The 16,302-nt window shown below is 37.3% G+C and overlaps 1 protein-coding gene across 1 annotated transcript in view; it reads right to left on the bottom strand.

Annotated features, from left to right (window-relative positions):
• Positions 1 to 1,068: 1,068 nt before the first annotated feature.
• C2H8orf34 (chromosome 2 C8orf34 homolog) overlaps positions 1,069 to 16,302 on the bottom strand; it is a 154,560-nt gene continuing 139,326 nt past the window's right edge. The window contains exons 11-13 of the mRNA XM_065668407.1: positions 12,630 to 12,750; positions 6,466 to 6,959; positions 1,069 to 1,179 (exon numbers count right to left, since the gene is read on the bottom strand). Of these exons, the coding sequence (XP_065524479.1) occupies positions 1,069 to 1,179; positions 6,466 to 6,959; positions 12,630 to 12,750 (726 nt within the window). The remainder of the gene's footprint in view (positions 1,180 to 6,465; positions 6,960 to 12,629; positions 12,751 to 16,302) is intronic.

The raw sequence follows: 16,302 nt of genomic DNA, 5'->3' as shown, positions 1-16,302 counted from the left end.
AAAATCAGCTGGACACACAAGCTTCATTTTAACACTGAACTAGTGTTAAAAAAACTGGCACATGCTATTCAGTATCTCACTGTGCAAACTGAAATTTCATATTCAAACCCCAGGCTATGCATGGACTTGTGAAACTGGTGTATGAATAGAAAACTTACTTTTTTTATGCTGCACAATTTAAAAACGTATTCTCTTTATTATGAACCTTTAATCCCTTACACAGCTGTTCCATTCTGTGAAGAAATTGGCTTTTCCTTAACTCTGCTTGTTTAAAGCAGTTTTAGAAGAAAGCATTAAGTTTAGTAAACATGCTGACTGAATCATCTGTTCTTTTCAAGTACATTATCTAAAATGTGTTAGGATATGGTTTGCATATTCACCTTTGCAGATCCCCAAACTGCTGTGAATTAGAAAAGAAAATGCAAAACATGTAGTATTTTCAGCAAGATCATTTACAGGTACCTCGTAGGGAGACAGAACTTGCTACAGTTTGGTCGAATTGCAATTTAGAGCATGTTACTTGTTGTTACTTGTTCTGTCATTTAGGTTATGATCCTTCTGACCTTTGCTTTCATGATTAGACAACTGCTTCAAAGAATGTAGGATATTAAGGATTAGTTGTGTGATTAAGAATTTTTTTTTTTTTTGCATACAGAAGAATTCAAAGGAATGCAGGCAAAATAGAGGTAATGGAGCCACAGGCCTGAGGAGGAAGGCTCTACTTTTCAGAGCTACTGAGGTTTTTTTGATGCATTTATTTTGCTGGTCAATACAGATTTACTAAACAGAGCACCTCTTTCAATTTCATGCTACTTCTCTTGAGCAGCTATTTTAACATATCAGGACAAATTGTTTCACTTAGCTAAGTAAACTGTGGTCTGTGATCATTTTGTCATTGTCCAGTGACTGTAGGAAAGCCTATGTAAATCAATCCCCTAAAGTTCAGTCCTCAAACAAATGAGTACTTAGAAGAAAAGCTCCTGTGAGCAGGCATGACAGCTTCACAGGATCTGAAGATATGAAAAAGAGAATTTAAAATTTTGAGGGGTTTTGACATATTATCTGGTCCTAGCAAATATACTTACATTTGTCTTGGTCAGCTTCCACTCCTTCGCTTTCTGTGTCACTCGGTAATATCCAAGGTTGATGAGCAAGCTGAAGCTGTTGTAAGAATTCATCCTGCCACAAACAGATCTATTTTAGATAAAATGACAGAGAATGGTTCTACATAAATGCAGATTGTAGCAAACACTCTAGCCTCAATTAAATAGAGATGATAAAGCCTTTAATAAAAAATATCTTGCCATAAAATAAATGCAGAATGTAGAGGATATGCAGGCTGCCTAGGTTAATTTTTTTTTCAGATTTCTTATTTATTTATCTCTTCTGAAAAAAAGAAACAAAGGTCTCTTTAGCTGTTTGTCTGCTCTAGCCACAGATATATATACATATTCATCTTAAGAAATGCAGTGACAAAGCAAAATCTTAATGCAGATATTCCATCTGTCCCTGCAGTTTTTTGGACTATGCCTAGGCATGTCCTGCACAATTTGCTTAAGCAAGGCTTTGATTTGTCAGAACTTTCACTGTCTCCAATCTAATGAGAACAAGGACCTGAAACTTGATTTAGAACCTATGGATTTATTGGAGAAGGAGAAAGCCTAGGAAGGCAAAATGCTATGGAAACTTTTGTCTCCAAGATACCATAAAACTCTAAGCATCAAAATATAAATGTTTTACAGAGTTAAGAATCCATATGCAGCTGAATATATTCTTTCACAAAGGTTTTACAATTGCCTCTTTTTAACAGAATGCATATATGTATGTATATAAAAATATTTTTCCATACACACACATATGTATGTGAGCACACACACACACAGACTTATAAAGTACTTTGACAGGTTCCTTTGCAATATTCAAGGTGAGAGACGAGACTGGAATGCATTTTATTTTCAAAAGCAGTTCAAACATGCAGTCTAGTCTCTAAAAGAGAACTTATACATCGGCCAGATATCATAAAATTACTGACCAGATTCTTGTAAGTATTTGAAAAAAAAAAAAGAAGGGTAATAGCCCTGTCTTTTTTTACACCAGCTAAAAACCAGAATCTACATGTTCTAAGTTAAACTGTATTGCACAGTACTATAGCATAATTTTCATCGTCAGGCTACCATCTGGTTTATAAACAGAAACCAGGCTTGTTTAAAACAGTTATTGGAGACCAAAGGCTGTTCAGTCAAGATCTAACTCACTGGGAGTAAATTATTGATTCTATTAGTAATCTGTGAAAAAATCCACAAAGACTGCTGCCATGGCGCAACACAGCTCAGGGAGGAGCTCCAGGCCTTAATGCCTGAATTGCCATTTCACATGTGCTCAGTGTTCGAGAAGGTTGCTAACCACAACATTGAACTGGGTGAAGTGTTTTGCTTCATGGAACAGGATTCTTGCAGTAGGAGAGAGTGGCTCTCGACACTGATCAGCATATTTTTTAATCTTACAAAAACACAGAGCAAAGAACTGAGTCAGGCAGCAGAACAGAATGGAAGTATCTGACCAAAAAGACAGTCCTCATCACATCAAGTTATGTTCTGTACCCCGGTAAGCAGGAGAAAAAACTCGTGTTAATCAGTGCTATATTAAAATAATCTGAAATTTCCTGCTGTTAAAAATGACAGACCAATAAAGATTACTGAATACCACTTTAAACTATCTGGATAAAGAGCGATTGTAAAATTCCATGTGTTCAGGAAATGATATGGCAAACAAGGGAGTCAGAAGTATTTTCATCTCAACAGCTATAGATAACTATCACACAATTATATCACTTTAATGGAATCCATCCTAAAGAGATAAGAAGGATTCAACATTCCTTTGTCAATTTATGCAAAACACCAAAGGATAAGGTAATGCATAGAAGTATTTCTGCCAAAGGATCTGGAACCCTGATTTATTAGTTTTATAGAGATAATAAAACTATTTCTCTAGGTAGCATTTCTTTGCTATAATTCCATCCAGTCTTAAACAGAGCAGGTAATAAAATACATCTGTTAGAACTTTGCAACATTATGTGTGCCAAGAGGCAGAAACTTGTCCACAGAATCACAATCATTTTAAGACTTGAGCATTAAAAAAACCCTAAACATTCTTAACAGCTGATATGTTAAGTACTCGCCAAATTATTTAAGATTTGTACTAAAACAAGATTAAACCACCCTGAGTTACAGCATGAACTTCACTAAAACTTAAGGACAACTCTGAACTGTATTTATCAGTAATATTTCTGTATTTTAGACTTATTATGTTAGTGTGAAACACATTACAAATTAGGAAAAATACATAAGGCATTGAGAGATACTTTAAAATTCCTGGTAAACAAAAAGTGACAGCACACTGTGTAAACCCATGCAGATTCTGAATTCTTTAATTCAAGCTCCTTAAGGTAAAATATGCTCCTCATAGCCAGCAACAACATCCTTTTCAACTGACCCATTCTCATCAAATTTGTATCAAATTTGTACTGGTTAATTCCATTACGACTACCTAAGAGTAAGGATGCAGAATTATTTGCAAAATCTTATCACAGAATCTTCTCTAGGATTGGTGAGGCAACCACAGTGCTTTCACATCTACTGGAAATTCCCAGTCCACATCATAGGGCTCAGAAGAATAAAGACAATTTCCCTTTTTTTATTTTTACTTGTTTTAAATGGGAAGAGGATACAAAACCTACAATGAAAGTTGCAAAATCATTTGCAGTATCAGCCTCGAGTTTTATGTGTTCGTGATCTGGCAAAGTACAAAGTGAGAACTTTCTTGTCCTTCTCCTATCCCAGGCCACCTCTGACTTCTTAAAATTTGTCTCCACTGTCAGAGAGAAACTGTGACACAAGGAAATGAAATCACATGGCCACAAATAGGGGACATCTCTAACACAGCAAAAAAATGTCACTGGACAGAGATATTTCTTAGGTATGTCTAAACCCACTTTTCTAAGTGACCAGAAACTTCAGTGGGCAAGGATAGCTTAAAAGAGCTCCCAGAGCTTCTAGTATAATACTCCAAAGATGAGGCTGGAAGCAGCAGATTGGCCGGACATCCATCAGCTACTTTCTGACATCTCAGGGCCTTTACAACTTGGCAGAGGAAGGTCTTTTGTATGAATGTGTCATATTAGCAGTTTTCCCCTTGGAAGCAGAGCTAGTCCGAAGATGAGTTTCCATTAAGTCAAAGGTTACGTGTGCTTGTCAGGAAAGGATAAATAGGGTTTGAGTTGGGTCACTAGCAGCCACCATACTATTGTACCCAGTGAGCAAAAGGAAAGAAAAGAATTTGTCACAGAGGATAAGACCCTGCATAGAAATGATGAGATTTAACACCAGCTTTGCAGTGGGCTTGTTGGATGAAACTAGACATGCTATTCTAACTGTAAACCAAGGTAATAATATTGCTCTTTTCTTAAAGTTCTTGAGACATAAATATACACATATAAAAATATAACAGGACACTGTTATACTGATAAGAGCTATTAATAAGAGCTACTAAGATACTAACAGGAGCTATTAGCAAAGCTTGGGATTTGGCAAACAGAAGTAATAAATCACAGCAAATTAAATGGAATTCACTGTTAATGTTACTATAACTACAGAAAGGCTGTGGAAGAAAGCATTTTTAATTGTCTGCCTTGTTACACGAAAGATCAGAAGTGATGGACAGACTGGATGTCCCTTGGTGTAGAAGCAGTGCTCATTACATGGCACTTTCAGGAGTCTATACAATAATTTTAGTTGGTACCATATGACTATGGACCAGTTAAGAGCAGGACTGCTTAAAAAGGAAGAAAGAAAAATAGGAGTGAAGTATTTTGCAGGAAACAATGAAACTATTCATTTCTTTCGAACATTTTTAGTTTAAACTGAATTTCAGTTCTCATCTTCTGGTACATAAGAAAAATTCCAACACACAAACACACACTCAAAACAGGAGACAAAGGGGTTCAGTTTATCAAAAAAGAAATTTGTTACAATTACATATTTTTTTCTATGGAAAACTTCAGGTTTGAAAATGTATCAACTGTCAGTGAAGATACTTTCAACAGAACTGTAGTCACCTTCAGTCCTCATGTCTTTAAGTTGGATATCCAGTTCTATGTGAAGAAGTAGCTTGAGAGATGGGATTAGTGCACTGCCATTCAAACAGCAAAATGAGAATTTTTTTTTTTACCACTGAATTTAAGTTACATTTCCTCCACATATTCTTCAGTTTTAGTTATCTGTGCCTCATTTCCTTCCTTTCATACTAAGTAATGGTAGCCATATACTTAATTGCAAGATTATACCAAGTATCAAATCTCTAGTTTTCCTATAAGCATCTCTAAGCAATATTACTAGAAACAACATCTTTTAAATTTTGTAAGAAGTCATTAGACTGATAACACATTGGTTCAAGTGTTACACCCCACAGAATTTTAGAACAAATTCTATCTCTTAGAAACAATTATCTAAAAGTATGATATTTTTTTCAGTCTTGGAAAAAACTCTCCAGGCTTTGACAAATGGATTACAAAGACATTGGTAATAGATGGTGGGAACCGACTTCATCCACGATGAAAAAATTAGCAATCTACACATACATGTCCTTCTCAAGTCAGTACAGAAGGACTGGCATTTCCTGAGAAGAAATTCACCTTTGTAAGGCATGTAACTAAGACAGACAGAAGGGCTATTCATTCACAGGTGCTTTTCTTTCCACTGCCTACATGCTAAAGTTATCTTTAAGGCAGCTGAAGTTAGCAGAGGAGAATCCCACTCAAAATTGACAAGGTACTTTAATATTTTGTCTTGTTTTAAAGACTAATCCTGTAAAAGTGATTAATATGAGACAGTAAGTTTATACGCTTTGAATCAGCCTAGTTAACATGCATATAGTACTAGACCGTGATTTCGTGATATTGGACATTTTCTCATTGCACTTCAGTTTTGTGTTTCAGAAAACTTGTTCACTCAGCAATGCCTAACTAATCATTCCAATGTGTCCAAAAAGTGACAGAAAAGAAGCAGACCAAGGAAATATTATGCACTGCCAAAGCTGCAGGAAAAAAATACCCTGGAATCATAAAGTTGAGATAAAGTTGTTTAATATTCCAGAGGTAAACACCTCTTAGAAACTGTAAGGCTAATAAAACTGCTATACATTGTATAGGCAAAACCCTACAGAACTTATTGAAGATTTGAGGGGCGTAAGTGTTTCAGTATGATTCCTGTAATAACCCTGACATTCTCTAATCTGTACCTCTCAAAGATGAGCAGCATTTCTTGCTAATTTTCTCTTAATATTTCAAGTTCTTTTCGGAGTAGCAAGTTACATTAGGTATACTGATGTTACTTCAACAGAAAACACAACCTAGTCCTCATGTTGTAACAGCTTCTAAACATAGCAAAAACATTAAATTGAAAATCTTACTTCTGATAAACTGCTTCTCTGAGTAGTGACAGTTCCAACAATGTCTCCACTCATTTGCACTGAAAGCCCTGAAGCAGCGCTGAGGGTCCTCCCCATTTGGGTCTTAGATGTCAAAGATCTGCTTCTTTGAATGCTAATGATGCCTTCCCTACTTCCTTGGTTGCTAGGGGTAAGAGGCCGTGACAGCAAGCTATTTGGGGTCACAGGTCTGCTCCCTGGAGTTGATGGCCTGTTGGTTTGTGTACTAGGTGTTGAAGGCCTGCTGTTTGCAACACTGGAGACCTGTGTTCTGCTGTTAGTGGGCAGAGGTGGTGATTTATTTCCTTGGAGCTGAATGCTCTTCCCCATCTGAGTTGGCACCTGAGGCCTCGGATTTTGGCCCTGTGTAGCTTGAAGATTGCCTTGATGGTCAGATGTAACTAAACTATGATGCTGGATACTAGGGCTTCTTGAGAGCCTTGCTTCTTCCCACAGCGCTAGGTCCTTCTCAATATCTGTGGACACACACAAAACCAAAAAAAAAATAATGAAATAAACTTTCTTTTCCTCTCTGATTTAAAATCTGTATTGATTTTTTCCAATGTAAGTGACAATCTGAAGTTGTGCATAGAAATTCTATTCATCCTTAAACCACAAGGCATTAGAATTAATAGTTTAAATGCTTGACAAGCATTTGCTTGAAGTTTATTTATATTTCATTTATTGCAAACACAGCTATCCCACAGAAACATAATATTACCACTCAATTGAACATCAATACAACCTATAAAAATCCCTCTCATTTCTTCAAAGTTCTCTCTCTGTGGCTTTTGCACAGTTTCTCTCTGTGGCGTTTGCTGCTTCTCGTTACTAACAAACCAAGACGAAGCAGTGAGCTAAATTTGCCATCCTCAGCTGCAGTGAAGAGCAATCCAAAACTGGTTCCAGGCAAGACTTTTGCTTCTGCCCTTTCTGTCTATTGCCTAACCACAACTCTGGGGGAAATAACCCCTTGAACTCTTCCAAGTCTGGATCTGTGATCCCATTTGAATCTGAGTTTTGTGCTCAGGCTTGCACTCAGTGCCACAGCAGGTGGAACATTTAGAATCCTAGGAGAAAAGTTATAGACCATTTGGAGGTCCAGGCTTTACCCCTCACACAGCCAAAAGGAATAAAATCCTATTTAAAAACAGAACAGGTCAAGCTTAGTGATGAAAAGTGTCATTTGAATTCATTTAAATCATAATAATATTTTTAATTAATCAATCAGATACATCCAACAGTTAGGTGAGGGACGCTGGAATTTAGGTTACCATTGCTAACACACTGAAAGTCCTCACAAGTAAAAATGTCAAACTTAAGGAACAGTTTACTCAAGTTCATTTTATCTTACACAATTGCTATCAATTTTCACTCTCGATGGCATGTACTTTACTGTAACTTGTTTTTTTGATAGGGACAGTTGGTTATTGTAAGAAAAGTAATGATGCCATTTCCCATTAAACTGCAAAGTCACAGTCACAGAATCATAGAATCATAGAATAGTTAGGGTTGGAAAGGACCTTAAGATCATCTAGTTCCAACCCCCCTGCCATGGGCAGGGACACCTCACACTAAATCATGTCACCCAAGGCTTTGTCCAACCTGGCCTTGAACACTGCCAGGGATTGGAGCATTCACAACTTCCCTGGGCAACCCATTCCAGTGCCTCACCACCCTCACAGTAAAGAATTTCTTTCCTATATCCAATCTAAACTTCCCCTGTTTAAGTTTTAACCAGTTACCCCTTGTCCTATCACTACAGAAGCTGTAAATCAGCCAGCCTCTACTGACTTAAACACCTGGTATGTGAATTTATATAAAATAAGCATTTCCTTTTTATTTTGATAACAATAATTTCAGGTTCTAAAAGTCCTAAAAGAAGCAGATTGAAATTACATGTTGGAAAATCAGATTTTCTTTCACTTGTGTTTACCAGTAGGTATAAAAAGAACACTGTATGTAAAATTAACATTATTTTTTATAATTTTATAATTAAAAATTATAATGTATTTGTTATAATAAATAACAATCGCATTATTTACTATATTATTATTCATCATTATATCATTATATAGCATTATATATCATTGTATAATGAATGATATAATAATTTGTTATTATAAGATTATAAAGATAATGGTTATTACAATAACATCTTTAAAACAGGAAAACAAGCTATGTCAGTTTCATGTTACCAGTCTAATACAAGATATTCTGCACATTTCAATTGCTATCACTAGAAAAGCTGGTAAAACTGAAATAGCTGCGAAAGCCTCAGATAAAAGTGTCTCTCAACTCTTTAAAGATGCAGTGCTTTGCTGCTAGCAAATTTCAGAACAGTCATTGTTTCTAGCACATAGTTAAGAACATTTCTAATTGTTACCTTGCTGACCTCTTAAAATTATTTCCATTTTGAAATAATTATGTCTTGAAGTACTCCTCCATTATGCTTTTAAAAAAAATCAATACGCATCACTTTGGAACTTGTAAGATGTCTGGCAAACATTCAAGGGCCAATAATTTACAATACTGATTACCTGATTTAAACCAAATGAGGAATATGTTCTTTTAAATATTCAGCTTAGCCTATCTCCTTCCAAAATTACAGACCTTTAACTTTCTCATGATGATTCAGTATGCTAAGAAATTATCTGAATATTGAATGATTTCATAAGAGTTAAATAAACATTTTATTTTGGCTCGTTTTCATAATTCCGTACAGTAATCAAGCCTGAAAATGAACCAATTATCCTAACCATTTCTCCACATATAATCAACATGTTTCCATAGCATAATTATTCAATTTTATTTAGCACACATCCTCTATTTGATTTTGCTTCAGTATCAGCTTTTCAACCAGAAAGAACACCTTTACAGTATTATCTGATCCACAGTAAATACCAGAATTGAATTACGACTTAGGATTTCTTAAATCCCTTGTTAATGTGATTTAAAGGATAACAAAATGTAGACAACAGAGCAACACAAAGGCATTTTACTTTCATATCAGGAATACCAGTATAAGGATGCGATTCATAATGTACTTATAAACTGTTTATGCATTTAACAGTTCTTCTTGTGATAAAATATATTCCAGAATTATCCAATGGCCACAGAATCAGTGCAACAAACTAAATTGCAAGATACTGGAATTAACTACCAAAAAAAATATATCCACACCTTGTGTGTGATATAAAGCAGCCACAGTAACATAGGAGACTGGATCTTAGACAAAAGTATTAAAAGCCATATCTAGAGAAGGAAAAGAAAACTAATCGTTTCAATACCTGATTTTGTAAAAATGTTGCTTTCACATACTGAGGTACTGAGGCTGTTGCTGGCAATTGGTGCTAGTCCCCAGTTTAGGCACAGGCACCAAATTGTTCCTTATGTTGTGAATGAATTTTATCCAGCATGTAGACCTTAAGAGAAAGCCAGGCTCCTTAAGAAGATGTATCTGAGACAGGAGACTACATTTCATCATTACACAGGTAATCCAAATCATAATTCAGGCACCTAAATGCCTGGATAGGCAGTCATTTCAGTAGAATTAATGGGTTCCAGCGCACTTGGTAAGAGAACATAAACAGGAGACTTGCTGGTATCAGAGACACTTGAACTTTTGCAAATGTATGAGACAAATAATGTTAAGCAAAACCACGGCATGATTATCTGAGGTCTTCTGAGCTGATTTTTCATTAAAATTATGTTATGCTTGTCTGTGAGGAGAATAATTGTCTCAGGCAGCACTGGTGCTATAATAGGACATGAATTATTAGGAATAAAAGAGTCCAATGTCTAATAATTGGGCTGTTTTCTTGTAAATTTCTCAGGCAGACAAAAATTACTGAATGGTAGAACGACTGAACCCCATGTTACAGCATTACTGAAATCATGTGCCCAAAGTGAAACGACAACAGCAGCACTGATGTGTGAGAGAAGACCTTGCAGGTCACAAAACAACGGGCTGAATTGCAGAAACTATGTGAATGTAGCTAGTTAGCTTATGGTCAATTAAGTATTTAAAATTCCATATTCTGTTGAATATGGTAGATATTACTGTCAGCTATATCAAGGGAGATCTAAAAGAACTGCATCTTTCAGAACACACTGCATACAAGAACAACCATGGAAATGTGACCAGTTAGGACATAAATCAAAATAGAGAGTTCTTCACCAGACCTCTCCTGGGTGACAACTGCAGCAACACAAAGGAAGGTAAGTGCTACTTCAATGGCAGAGGCCCCTGGGGTACTTAGGTCCCTGCTATACCGCAGAAACCTGATGACCACAGCTTGGCCTGCTGGTTTCCTGGTTCTCCCTAGAGCTTTGTGGAAGTTTCACCTTGGAGATAGGGACCATGGAATTTCAATCTAGTTTGGCAGTGACTATGTCTTTAACAGTTACAGTGACTTGAACCTGTCAAAAATCCCTGTTTCCGTTGTCAGAAACAAAAAACATCTAAAAATATCTGCATTTGCAGACAGAACAAATTTTAGTTGTTGTTCCACTACAAGGAATTTTTTTTCTATAGATCTTCCTTAATTGTGTTCACAGATTTGTCTTCTGCTTTGACTTCAGCTCCAGCAGCCCCTAGGCAGTACAATAGCTGTACCTCTCCCTAAAGAGGACACAACTCCCAAGCCTTTTGCTCCAGTACTATTGGTAGGATTAATGTCCAAAGTCTTTTAGAAAATCACACTGAAAGTGGTAACTTCTCTACCTCACTCTCTAAGTGACCTGAATTTAGATTCAGGTCAGATAAATTTCATTTCTCCCTCCACTTTACATATACTGCCTTCATGTTCCAGTTCTGCATTACTTTTCATAGACTTGGTCTACGAAACCCAGATTTCACTATGTGACTGTAGTGGTTTAAGCCCAGCTGGTAACTCAGAACCACACAGCTGTTTGCCCACCCCTCCTTTCCTGCCCCACCTCTGGGTGGGATGGGGAGGAGAAATGAAAGAATGTAAACCCCATGTGTTGAGATAAGAACAGTCCAGTAACTGAAGTATAATATAAAAATACTACTACTACTAATAATGATAATGCTAAGAGAAATAACAAGGGGAGAGAATATAAAACTAAAACGGGAAAGGGTTAAAAACAATAAACACAAGTGACACATAATGAATGCAATTGCTCACCACCCACTGATCAATACTCAGCCCGACCCATGCAATGATCTGGGCTTTCCGGGTAACTCTCCCCAGTCTCTATACTGGGCATGACGTGCTGTGGTATGGAGTACCCCTTTGGCTGTTAGGGTCAGGTGTCCTGTCTTTGGCTCCTCTCAGCTTCTTGTGTCCTTCCTCACTGGCAGAGCATGAGAGACTGAAAAGTCCTTGATGGGGATAAGTGCTGCTCAGCAACAACTAAAACATCGGTGTGTTATTAGCATTGTTCTCAGACTAAAGCCAAACAAGCACTGCACCAGCTACTAGGAAAGAGAAAAATAACTGTTGCAGCTGAAACCAGAACAATGACAAACAGCGTGCATAATATAGGACCTTAAAACTAAAGCTGAAGATACCAAATATTGATTACAAATAACAACAAATGCAATATATCCTATGATATCCCTCATTCATTTTTACAGAGCTCTGAAACATATTTTCACCAAAAAAAAGGGGGGGGGTTGTTTGACTTTTTAGAAATGGTTGCCCCATCAAAAATGTTGCAGATGTTCCACTGCATACAAGTTAACAGACTTCACTTAGCCAGAAGTCTCATGAACAAGGTAAGCTTTCAATGCAAAGCAATCTGTTCTCAAGCTAAAGGCTCATTGCAGCCTTTTCTAAAGATTACTTAACTGTAGATAAAGCATCTTCCTTATTACGTAAGTCTTGGTGAAATGTGAAAACAAATAAATAGGTGCAGTACTGAGCTGTCAGACTACAGTATATTTAACACAGCTTAATTACTGGTTAATTACTGTATTTACTGTAATTACAGCAAAGATCATTATATCTATAAACATAACAGTAACTGTGCTCTTTCTCAATAAAAAAAAGTTTAAAGTTTTTATCTGTTTTCATCAACATGAGAGACAGATCATTTTTTTCTTCATCTATAATATTGGCAAAGCTAACTGGCTGAGTACTGCTAGGTGTTTTACAATCCGTTGCTACCATACATACCAGCTAGGTGTTTTTCCATGGTCTGAAGTTCTTTTGCTGCTAAGGCATCCTTCAAGAGTTTCTGCCTTGGGGAACCCCCTGGTCTGACACCCATGGCATCCAGGGTCCAAACTGTATGAGACTTAAACAGAGAAAAGGAAAAGGGAATACTTTTAATCTAGTTTCTCATTTACATGTGAAGCAATAAAAGAAAACAAAAAAGCCATTTTTTTTAGAAGAGTGAATTTGGTGCTTTTTATGTAGAATACATAACATTTTATGCAAAATATTACAAAATATCATGTCTTACCTTAAATAACATAAATCAGAGGCATTACTTAAAATCAACAGTTCTACAGTAATTCAAATATATACCTTTACACAAGCTTTTGTTCCATGCAGAGACTTCATAACAGGACAAATTCTTCAATGATTTACATTCTGTGCAGTTCCAGTTACTTAGTGGGGGTTGCACTTACTTTAAATTACCATAACATTTGACACCATATCTCTGCAAAGTAGCACTTCTGGGAATATCACAGAATTTCCTAATCAAAATTGCCGGTGCTTTTTTATCACTGCAAGAAGTATCCCTTTCAGGAACAGCAACTAAATCATCCAGGTTACATAGCAGTTTGGAAGGGATGCCAGCAAACAGACCACCTCCCCAGATACTTCACTGTTGGATGCTGTGGTATTCAAAATCATCTGCATTTTCTGGAATCCACTCAATACAGTTTCAGGAAATTATTTTAAAATATACTATGACGTAAACCTAATAATTTTTTTTAATGCTTGAGAGAGATACACAAAAAAATGTATATGACTGAGTATGCAAGACTTGGTCATAAAAACAACAAGCAAAAATATTAACTAAAGCATTTTTAACAGCCTATCTGAAATAAATCATACAATATTACCTCACCAAACCATTTCATCAATAGTCTAATGGGTTTTGTTGATTTCCTGAAGAAGCAAGGCTTATGCAATGGTCTCACTGTCATTCATCTCTTTCTGATTTTTTAATCTTTCAGTAAATATAAAACAAATTTAGAGAGGGGGCATGGATTCGAAAACATTAAGCTGACATAATTTCATGGAGAAGAATGATTGAGCAGAGAAGGGAGACCCAAACTGGTGACCCCGATCACAGAAGGCATACAGGGCTCTTCTGCTCTGCAGTGTGCCAGGCCGGGATTGTATCACCTGCAGACATGTGGGCTGCTGCTGATAGCTTCTGCACAAGGTGGTACTTTAAAAGGATTATTCCTTTTGAATGCACAATATGGAATAAAAACTAGTCAGTGGTCTATGGTAATAATTGAAGACTAAAGTGATCTAATATTCTTCAGTTGGACTATTCAAGTTTACCATAAGGAAATTACTATGGATTTTCATTAACTCCTAACCTTCTAAAAACACAGAGTTCCAAATGTTAGCCTGATGCAAGGGTTACACTCTCCATGTTGTATTTTTTGGAAATGAAATAGAGTTAACTTTCTCTTCTACAAACCTCTACTGTTTCTTACAATTCTGCTTTTCCCTCTAATGCACTTCTTTCTTTTATGCACAGTAATCATGTAAGACACATACAACTAAGATGACTGTCTAAGTAAACACAGCTGTCTACTGCCTATAGTTGATTCAAAGATAAATGGAGAAAAATTATTCAACTGTAGTAATCATTATAGTGCTCCAGATGTTTATAAAAACCTAAGTAGTGTTTAAATTAAATCACTTCCAATTAGGAGACTCCAAATCACAAAGATCATCAAACATCAACAGTACCTTTGTATGTTTCAATACAGGTTTTAAAATCTTATATAAGTGCAAGCAGGACACACAGATATCATAGAACAGTTAGGGTTGGAAAAGACCTTAAGATCATCTAGTTCCAACCCTCCTGCTATGGGAAGGGACACCCCACACTAAACCATGCCACCCAAGGCTTCGTCCAACCTGGCCTTGAACACTGCCAGGGATGGAGCATTCACAACCTCCCTGGGCAACCCATTCCAGTACCTCACCACCCTTACAGTAAAGAGCTTCTTCCTTATATCCAATCTAAACTTCCCCCATTTAAACCCATTACTCCTTATCTTGTTGCTACAGTCCCTGATGAAGTATCCCTCTCTGTCATCTTTGTAGGCCCCCCTCAGATACTGGAAGGCTGCTATGAGGTCTCCACGCAGCCTTCTCTTCTCCAGGCTGAACAGCCCCAACTTCCCAACAGTCCCCTGATCATCCTCGTGGCCCTCCTCTGGACTTGTTCCAGCAGTTCCATGTCCTTTTTAATGTTGAGGACACCAGAACTGCACACAATACTCCAGGTGAGGTCTCACGAGAGCAGAGTAGAGGGGCAGGATCGCCTCCTTCGACCTGCTGGTCACGCTCCTTTTGATGCAGCCCATGATATGGTTGGCTTTCTGGGCTGCGAGCGCACACTGCGTTGACCAACATCCCCAAGTCCTTCTCCGCAGGGCTGCTCTGAATCTCTTCTTTGCCTAGTCTGTAGCTGTGCCTGGGATTGCTCTGACCCAGGTATAGGACCTTGCACTTGTCATGGTTGAACTTCATGAGGTTGGCATCAGTCCACTTCACAAGCATGTCAAGGTCCCTCTGGATGGCACCCCTTCCCTCCAGTGTATCAACCAAACCACACAGCGTGGTGTCATCGGCAAACTTGCTGAGGGCGCACTCAATCCCACTGTCCATGTCACCGACAAAGATGTTGAACAAGACCGGTCCCAACACCGATCCCTGAGGGACACCACTCATTTCTGGTCTCCAGCCGGACACTGAGCCATTGACCACAACTCTTTGTGTGTGGCCATCCAGCCAGTTCTTTATCCACTGAGTGGTCCATCCATCAAATTGATGTCTCTCCAATTTAGAGACAAGGATGTCATGTGGGACAGTGTCAAATGCTTTGCACAAGCTCAGGTAGATGACATCAACTGCTCTACCCCTGTCCATCAGTTCTGTAGCCCCATCATAGGAGGCCACCAAATTGGTCAGACAGGATTTCCCCTTAGTGAAGCCATGTTGGCTGTCACCAAGCACCTTGTTGTTTTTCATGTGCCTTAGCATGCCTTCCAGGAGAATCTTCTCCAAGATTTTGCGTAAGTGCATACAGGCACACAAAGGCAGGAATGTATATGCATTTAATAAATAATTGTGTCTGCCTTCACTGTGTTAACCCACAGCTACAAAGACATAGAGTTTGTGTTCAGTTCTGTATCTACGACAGATATTCTTTCTAGGAATAAATATTAATCTTGTATATGTTTTAAATCAAATACATTTACATATATTCATTAGCTATTGTTATATATTCAAACTCCCTTTCAGATGTACAGTTCCAACACCCTGTGGAATTAAATGAGGTAACTTTGGATTACTTTTTGCCTCAAATTTTGTAACTCTTCCTGTGCATTTTTCTGTTTTATTTTCTATTTTTCAAAGTCTTATGGTGTTTGTCAGGCAATAGCTTCACAAAAGACCAGAACAGTAGTGCAATACTAATTACGGAAAACTGAATATTTAACATTAGGAATTCAATTTTGTGATGTTATGTGCTTATAATTGTGCCTTCCAATTAAACACTCACTTTATAGAAAATAATAATGCTCGGGAAAAAAAAAAGCACGAGAATTTATAAAGACATTAAAACCATAGTGTAACCTTCTCTGAA

Source organism: Lathamus discolor, chromosome 2 (assembly GCF_037157495.1).
Source record: "Lathamus discolor isolate bLatDis1 chromosome 2, bLatDis1.hap1, whole genome shotgun sequence".
Taxonomy (NCBI): domain Eukaryota; kingdom Metazoa; phylum Chordata; class Aves; order Psittaciformes; family Psittacidae; genus Lathamus; species Lathamus discolor.
Note: the sequence above shows the minus strand (reverse complement) of the source record. Positions and strands in the feature narration are given on the sequence as shown.